This window comes from Aethalodelphis obliquidens, unplaced genomic scaffold (assembly GCF_003676395.1).
Source record: "Aethalodelphis obliquidens isolate GAN/ISIS:26980383/991018 unplaced genomic scaffold, ASM367639v1 scaffold7, whole genome shotgun sequence".
NCBI classification, from domain to species: domain Eukaryota; kingdom Metazoa; phylum Chordata; class Mammalia; order Artiodactyla; family Delphinidae; genus Aethalodelphis; species Aethalodelphis obliquidens.
The window spans coordinates 9,475,639-9,484,650 of record NW_020837951.1 but is presented as its reverse complement, the minus strand read 5'-3'; the positions used below and the strand labels follow the sequence as shown (position 1 = coordinate 9,484,650).

At 43.0% G+C, this 9,012-nt stretch overlaps 1 protein-coding gene across 4 annotated transcripts in view; it reads left to right on the top strand.

The window, feature by feature from the left end:
• PBX3 (PBX homeobox 3) overlaps nt 1-8,405 on the top strand; it is a 230,919-nt gene extending 222,514 nt beyond the window's left edge. For 3 of the 4 annotated variants that reach the window (XM_027104856.1, XM_027104857.1, XM_027104858.1), the window contains 4 exons: nt 1,536-1,701; nt 3,180-3,292; nt 4,070-4,159; nt 6,875-8,405. In XM_027104856.1, coding sequence (XP_026960657.1) covers nt 1,536-1,701; nt 3,180-3,292; nt 4,070-4,159; nt 6,875-6,967 — 462 coding nt within the window. In that variant the 3' untranslated portion in view covers nt 6,968-8,405. The remainder of the gene's footprint in view (nt 1-1,535; nt 1,702-3,179; nt 3,293-4,069; nt 4,160-6,874) is intronic. The other variant, XM_027104859.1, reaches the window with a different exon arrangement.
• The last annotated feature ends 607 nt before the right edge of the window (nt 8,406-9,012 follow it).

Below are 9,012 nucleotides of genomic sequence, written 5' to 3'. Positions count from 1 at the left end.
AAAGGGCTCTGTGATGCTCAGTGCAAAGGAGATGCTCATTAAATAGTTACTATTCCCACCACTATTTGAAATGAAGGAAGGAAGGGGCACGTCTAATCCTTCATTGGGTCGGGGAGTTGTGTGGGGGGATGATAGTGGAACAGAAACGGCTAGGAAGGCCTGATCTGCAGCATATTTGCTTCCTGATGAGTTTTGGCTTGTTGCTGTCTGAACCAGTGTTCATGGTGGCTGCACAGGTCTTCAGCTAGTGTGCTGCCCTGTGTGTGTGGCACACAGTGACCGCCCCCCCCCCAGGATGGGACAGTGTGTGGGCTGCTGCAGGCCAACATTGTCTTCCTCATGTGGCTCCCTTGCCAGGGCTCTCTAGCTTTCCCTGAACGGATGAGTGCCATAGTTTGAAGAATGAGAGTTCTATTTCCAAAGCAATTAAAGACTTGGCAGAGATGGTCAACTAGCATGCCCATTGGTGTAAATTGGGCTGGAGGGCTTATACCACTCCTTATTTTCCCTCAGGGTCCCTAAATGGCTGTTCAGGATGAAACAGTGACCCACCCCGCCTGATACCACAGCAGCATGCCCCTTTGACACATTATTAAGAAATTATTAAAAAGTGTTTTTAAACTGTTACTTTAACAAAAGAGAGGTCAGAGCCTTTTATATAGCAAGTGGGTACCTATTCATAAATTGCTGTGTGGGTTTTAGCTTCTTCTTTATATAGCTCAGCTCCCAGGTGCCTGAACACTCAATGTAACTACAGGCAGTGAGTCTTGGGCTGAAGTTTCACCGTCAATGAAATGTGATGAAATCTGCCTGTTGCCAAGATCCTCCTTAGAAATCTCTTCCATTTGCTCTGGTTGACACCATAAGTAGTTTGCAAAAGAAATAAGTATGTTCTACCTGATGAAATCAGCCACTGATTCTGCATTTGCATTTGACCTTATTGCAATCGCTTGAGTTTTCACGTTGTGACCTTCTCACATGTTAACTGGCACAACTTGAGCAGCCATCTTGGCAGACATACAGTATCTTCTAAGGCAGGAGACAAAGGGTTTTTTCATCCATTATTAATTGATGTTACTCTTTTTAGCACACCAAACATGATTTTACTGTACAGCTGCCAAAATTGTTCCAGACCCCAAAAGAATAAGTCATTCTTTCACAAGCATTTCTTATTATTTACCTAACTTAACAAATGTTTCCTTTAGTTTTTCAGCTCCTTTTCAGGGGACTAGTCATTTATATATTAATTGGTATATACCAGTTGACTATTTTTTATGAACAGTGCTCCCAGCCATTTTAGTGTTACTGGGGCCAACTCCAAGAAATGGTCTTATTCCAAGAGTGTTGAGAGGTTTGCCAAAAGAGCAAGTGAGCCTCTGCACCATTCTGCATCATCCCCAGGGTGTGATCACAGGCTAGGAATTGAGTGTCTTCCAAGGTCTCCCTTTGGTGTCCTACAGTTATTATTGGAAGTTTGATTTTTGTTCCTCTCTTTGAACCTCGCTTCCCCTTACTCATATCCCTGTGATTTGTAGGTATCCAACTGGTTTGGCAACAAACGAATCAGGTACAAGAAGAATATCGGCAAGTTTCAGGAAGAAGCCAATCTCTACGCTGCAAAGACAGCCGTGACAGCTGCACACGCAGTGGCCGCAGCCGTGCAGAACAACCAGACCAACTCGCCCACCACGCCAAATTCTGGTGCGTACGGGCGCTCACTCCCTACTCAGCTCAGGCAGCCTTATGCCACAAAGCCCTGTCCCACAGACCAGGAAACAAGAGCCATACTGGGGACACAGTGGACTTATAAAGGAAGATTTATATTAAAATGCAGACTTGTTCTTAGGGTGGGTGAATGAGTGGATAGCCAGAGCCTGTAGACCCGCTATTCACAGTGAGTGCCACTCCGTACTGTTAGATTCTGGAACTTTCACACTTAGCAGTGTTTTTAATTCAGCAGTTAAGCAAAGTGCTATCACTAACGATTATTTTAACTATATTGTTCCATGTGTCATTTTAAAATCAATAGTGGTCTGTCAAAGAACGAATGAAATAGAAGTGGGAGATTTACCTGTTGCTGTGAGTAATGAAGCTGGTATGTTGGGGTTAGGACAGCAGGGCTTTCTACCTGATGTAGCTGCAGAGTCGAGTCTGCTGTCCTTACATCTCCTTAGCAGCTGTGCTGACTTGGTAGGCTCAGCATGTGGTTAGCTGATCAGGATGTGGTTAGCCGTGAGGGGTATGGTACTTAACACATGGATGCAATATCTTGGCTGCTCATACAATACATTTTGGCCAGATTTTATGTGGCATTTTTTGATGGAGTTGGAAACATCTTAAAATTAGAGGGAACTTGAGTAGCAATGAAAGATGTGCGGCTAGTCCAAACAGATGGACTTGAGAAACAAAACAAGGGACTTTTCTAAGGAGATAGTTTAAATATATCTTTAAAAATTCAGAAAGTGAGGGGTTTTTTGTTTGTTTTGGTTTGTTGTCGTCTTCCCCCCAGCCCCAAGTTCTTTTTTTTTTTTTTTTTTTTGCGGTACGCGGGCCTCCCACTGCTGTGGCCTCTCCCGTTGCGGAGCACAGGCTCCGGACGCGCAGGCTCAGCGGCCATGGCTCACGGGCCCAGCCGCTCCGCGGCATGTGGGATCTTCCCGGACCGGGGCACGAACCCATGTCCCCTGCATCGGCAGGCGGACTCTCAACCACTGTGCCACGAGGGAAGCCCCCCCGCCAAGTTCTTTTTAATGGAGCGTGGAAACTGATGAAAGTTAGGCAGAGCGTATGGCTTGGAAAGAGCTTGAGAAAAATGTTTCTTCTCTGGGTAATTGTCCACCATGACAGTTAATGATGATGAAGAGCTCACTTAATGACCAAGTCCTGGAGATAAATGAAAACAAGGGGATGGTTCCAGGCCAGATGCTGGGTGTTTTTCTGTTCGTTTTGATTCTTTCTTTCGTATGTGGGCTTCCCCATTGATAGGACTTTCCTAGATGCAAAATGAATCACAGGACCTAACTCCTTGGAGTTATTCTCCGTCCTCCTAGATCTAGAAATGCCTTATGTTGTACACAACCTTTCCCTTCTGTACCTTTTCTCCTTTCCCTGCCTCTAGGTCTTTGAGGATTATGTGTGTAGCTCTCTGTTATTCAGCTACTTAACTCTTTCCTTTCCAGGTTCTTCTGGTTCTTTTAACCTCCCAAATTCTGGGGACATGTTCATGAACATGCAGAGTCTGAATGGGGATTCTTACCAAGGGTCCCAAGTCGGAGCCAATGTGCAATCACAGGTAGGAGAAATGCCCCCCTGGGGCCTTTCTAGCAGGGTAGGGTTTGGGCTCAAAACTCCTGACTCTCAACCCGTGGAAGTGGTCTGCACACCGTGCAGACCCTGTGCTGGGTGCTTCCGGACGTTACCATCTGCCCCAACATTTAATTTAATGAGAAGTCAAGTGAACAGTGGCTTTGGATGATTCAAACCTGATAAACTTTGTGAATGCATTCGGCTCTGGCTTGAGCTCATGGAGAGGGATTGGGTGCATACTACTTTCGTGACAAAATAGAACAGAAAAATTGTGTGTGCCAGTGTGTGTATGCTTTTAAAATATATTACTCTGTTTCATTTCTGTATTTTATTTTTTTAAGTCAGAATACAAAAACCTGAGTTCTTAAAGTATATTCCAGGTTCACCTCTTTTTCTCATCCTCTTACTGGAAAGCAGCTACTTGTTTTTATGCACGTGGGAGTGTGTGCGTGTGTGAGAGGGTGAGCCAGTATACATATTTATAAGTAGTTTCACCCACAGCCATGCTCATTTGGCTGGTGTAGATGCAAAGTTTGCATGGCCATGAAGATGTTGTTGTTTGGCTGGCATGAAAAACAAAGATGTGCGAGTTTAAATATGCAAAGAATTGTTGAAATTCTGCCAGTCACATTTGATTGATAAATTTGTCTTTCATTCAAGATGCTAAACCCTGGTGGCACACATGATTCAAATTGTTTCCTTTTGTAAGTCGTGATGTTTTAATAGATTTGGGATGATGAATTTTGTTTTGTCTCACTTCTAGGTGGATACCCTCCGTCATGTTATCAATCAGACGGGAGGCTACAGTGATGGCCTTGGAGGAAACTCACTGTACAGTCCACATAATTTAAATGTGAGTACTCTGGGGAACCAGATTTGAAGAAATGTAGGAACAGCGTCAGGTAAACAGTGGCTAATAAATAAATTAATGGCCATTTTACTTGGCTTCTCATCTTTTTGGCAGGTGGGGAAGGCAGCATTTTTAGTGTACTTTTATTTTATGAACCTAAGCACTGATGTTACCTTCATGCCGTTAGAAGTCCTCACAGAGGCCCAGGGTGGCTGGCATTCTGTCATCAATAGAGACTTAAGCATCAGCCCATTAAGATGCTATCTCCCACTGGCCGTGCTGTGTTCCAGGGAGATGGTGAAAAACAGGTCATTTATCTTAGACTCGAGCAGCAGGAAAAATTCCCAAACACAGCTCAGGTGAAGGGGAGGAGGGCCCCAGACAGATCAACAAACCAAGCTAAACAAAGACTCCTGTTCTTAAGAGTAACTTGCTGTATTGTCAATGTGGGATGCAAAACACCTCCAGCATTTTCCACGGCCTCTCAGTTAAGTACGGAGGAAATAATTTTAACTTTAGTAACCAATTGACCAGAACTTCACTTTTCCCCCCGCCTGACATGGATGGAAAATGGCAAACTCACAGCACCTAAAGGGGAGCTGCGGGGACTGGGTCCCCAGGGTGGAGTGGTGGACAGAATCTGGTACTCCAGACTAGGGAGGAAACGAACTGCCCAACACATGGTAGTAGAGTCAGAAAGAAAACAGACAGAAGTCTTCCTTTTTGAGGCCTAGCTTTCTATGAGAGTAAATATTAATGATTTAAAAAGTGATTGAGGATGTTCAATTGTAAAAGGAAAACAGGACCATTAAATACTCAAATCTTCTACATTTGAAATGTCAAATCTTTCTTTTTGGGTTTATAAATAACTCGTAATAACCCACAACAAACCATATAAAAAGCCTTTTAGTTGCATTTCTCCTTTTTCATTTAAGTGTTTTGAAATGCTTCAGAGAATGTGCGATATCCTTATCAACATGATAAAATATGAAACTGTGATTGCCTGCAGCATTTTACAGACATGAATTCCATCTTCGCTGATGAGGCTTGATAAGGCGCTGTTGTATAATACAGTGCATAATCTCAAACCACCAGAGTAAGGATTAATTTATTTTGAAAAAAAGAATGCTTGCTGACAACCTCTCCTCCAGCTGCCACGCTGGGTAAAAATATTGTACATTTGTTGTTTATAAATTTGGATAAAAGAGGAATGATGTTTACTTCAGATGGAATATCTTTAGACTTGTATCTGTGTAAGAGATTTTCTTTTTCTAAGTATATTTTCATACCTGAGTGGTGAGAACAGCTTACCTATTAGATAGAGGAGAGGATTTCTTCGAGTCCACACAAACACACACGCGCTTGTCACCATCCAACCTGCACAGCTGAGGCTTTGAAGATCAACCGCCATAGCTTTTTTTTTTTTCCTAACCTGGATTTGATACACCTAAAGCCTGCAAAATCCTTCTGCCTTCGGCTCTGGTCATCTCTGTGTGGTTCTTTGGTCCCTCTCTCTCCCCCCTCCCCACCATTTCTCTGTGGACCTAGAGGGAGGAAAGGTGCTTTATATGCAGGACTGTGCAGTTAAGCCGAAGACAGGGTTCCCTAAGAACAGCACATTGGGAGAAGGAAAAATTCCCAGCCCAAGGCTGGGCGAGGAATCTCAGTAGCCTAGCAGCGCAGGCCTAAAAAGAAGATATTTTGGATGGACTCGTAGAACAAGTTGCAGACGGATGTGAGGGAGTCAGGGGGACCTTCTGCCCCTCACTGGCACTGGTGTGGGAGGTATAGGTCTGGGGGCAGCACAGCACGGGGCTGGTCTGTGCCGCAGGCACTGGGTGGCAGAGAGCTCACCCTCGCCTTCTCTCCAGAAAGGCCCGCCCCGTCACTTCCACTCAGTGTTCCCCAACTCACAAGCCCAGCACCTCCCTCTTCTTGACTGACATAAAAATATGTAGCGACAAGCTGTCTGCCACAGCAGAAATCTGATCAGACATTGATTTCAGCAATTGCCTCTATAGGCCAAGACATAAGGCAAATTTGTTTCTGAGCACTGTTACTGCGGATGCAGGTCTGAGGCAGGAAGGGCCAGTGGCATGTGAAGAGCGGTAGCAACATCTCAAATAGGAGCCCCAGTTACAGATAATTGGAATCCAGATTTGAATAGTGTGTGCTCCTCCACAGTTCATGCATTTTCATTCTGCAAGATCCTATTTGGAGGGAAATTCTGGCCTTCATTTTCCAAGGGTTATAGTAGCTGGCTGTCAGTCTTGTATAGAAAAGGGGCCTGGGGGTGGATGGGCTTCTTCTCTATGGAAACGAGGATTAAGCTGGGTTGAAGTTTATACTTTGTGGAGCCCAAGGTCTTGCCAGAGCATTGCTTTGAGCTTCTCCACTGCGCGCTTCTTATAAGATTTTTCTTCAAGTCACTTGATTTTTATCAGCAAATCAAAGGCCGAGCTTCGTGCCAGCTTGAGACCAGCTGAAGCCCTCCTTCAGTGTGCTGATTTATTGCCAAGTCTTTACTTGGTAGGATGGATTTGTTTTACATGCATTTAATCCCACTTTAACACATGCTTCAAACTCCTGCCAAAGTGGGTTTAGAAAATACATTTTGCTAATGCATCTTTGCTCTCATGTTGTCATCGGGGTATTTTCAATTGGGGAGGAGAATTAATATGTAGACGTGCACCCGTTGAACTGTGCTTTCCCTTTCAGGCTAATGGAGGCTGGCAGGACGCAACAACTCCATCTTCTGTGACTTCTCCTACAGAAGGCCCAGGAAGTGTGCACTCTGATACCTCTAACTAATCTCTGGCAACACTTTTCCCTGAGCTGACATGCCTTGATAAGTGCATTCAGAGCAATAGGAGGAAAAGGAAAGCGTTTTTGTAGCCCACCATCTACAGCTTTACTGTAAAACCTTGTCTTATTAGAGAACTTGGTAAATCTGTTTTTTAAGGAATCATAATCATTTGTATTTATACTTAAAAACACACAATGTTAAAAAAGCACTTTATCCAATTAGGCCAAGATTTAACATTGTTGACAGTCCTATAGCTATTTTATCATAATTTATTATCAATATTTTACATTAATGGTTTCTCACTTGCCAATTACTTGGCCTTAAGGGTAAAAAGTACAATATATGCTAAACCTCAATGCTAAAGCAGATACAAAGACTCACCTCACCTAAATTGAACTTCTTGCATATTTCCATTGCAGACTTTGATTGTCCTTCTTTCATATCACTAATGGAGTTGGAATAAAGGAGCTGTTTGGCTACCTGTTAATGATGGTTGTGTTTAAGAATCTTCCTCGTCACACTTGGGTTTCGATCTCCTATGTTATAATTAGATCAGAGACCGGTAGCATCTTTTCTCTCTCTGAAAGCACCAGTGCCCAGAGTCTGCTCGGTAATTAAATTATGGATCCAGACTGTTTTGAGAGCTGAAGATACTTGCTGCTGATAGAGATGACCACGAGATCCGTCTGGGGTTTTATGGTGTGCACTGGGTGCTGCACAGACTTGTCAAGGTTTGCTATGTCCTCTGGGCATTCGCAAAGGCCCTGTTCTCTGGAGTGTTGTATATAGTGTAGCAAAAGAGTATTTATACATCTCACCAATCAAAACACAGCTTTATTACCTCATGCGAACTCATACAAACCAATAGAATTTCAACATGTTCTGTAGCTTAGAGTGCTCACTTACTACCTCTGAACAATACTCACGCTGTAGTTTGTCTCTTTCTTATCTTTTTGCATCTTGTAATTTACTCTTTGTTTCCCTTCATAAAATGTAATGTACATTGTAATCTTTTAAAAGAAAAATCAGGGTTGCGTTTGCAACTTTTAAAAAACCAAGAGTGGAAACATTGGGTCTTAAATTAACACAGGATCAGTAAAACTTGTAAATACTGAGAAACATTTTGAATGTTCTTCATCTTGTTACTAATCCATGCAAAAAAAAAAAAAAGCGATGACTAATTGTGATGCATTCAGATTTCAGTATTCAGTACTGTATATTTCACCCTGTGTAATGGGGCCCCCTCTCCTTTCTCTCTTTTTGTATTGTATGCGATTCTGAAACTGATTGAGTCATGAAAATAATTTGTGGCGGTGATTCTAATGTATTAAAAACGTTTCGTGTTCCTTTCTAACTGGATTACACCCTGGATTGAAAAAGTCTTCCTCGTGGTAGTTATATGTAGTTTCAAACATGAATAAACTTTTTGCTTTCATGATTAAATGTTGATGCAATTTCTTACCCCACCTGGTGAGCCAGTCAGTGCAGGCAGAGGAGAAGGCCTGCCCAGAAGTCAGTCTGAGCATGTAAACGTGTGGCCTGTCAGAGAGGGACTCAGAAACCAAGGTGAGGCTGAGAGTGGCTGACTACACTTTCTGCAGGCTCCCAGCCAGTTCCTGGACCACCGTCACATGTCCTCGCTTGATACTTACGCTCTAAGAATACCACAAGGAAAATATCATCCCCATTTTCACAGATTAGGAAACTGAAGTTCATAAAAATAGATGCCACAAGGTGAAAGACCTAGGACAACAAGGGCCACGCTTGGAACCCAGGTCTGTGTGTGTCCTTGGAGCTGACACTCTCCTGACTTAATGATGCATCCAGCATCTGTTGGATGGAAAGACCTGTTTGATAATTTTAAAATAATTATCAGTCTTGTCATATTCACTTCCTTGCTTTCATAACTTCTGTGAGATACGGGTTAAGAACAAGCAAAAGTTTGTCCCAAAAGAGTGAGCTTCCAAGGCCATAAAAAAACCAAAAAGCCACAACTTCTCATAACATACCTTTGAAAACTAAACTTCTAAAATGTAAGACCAACTAGAAA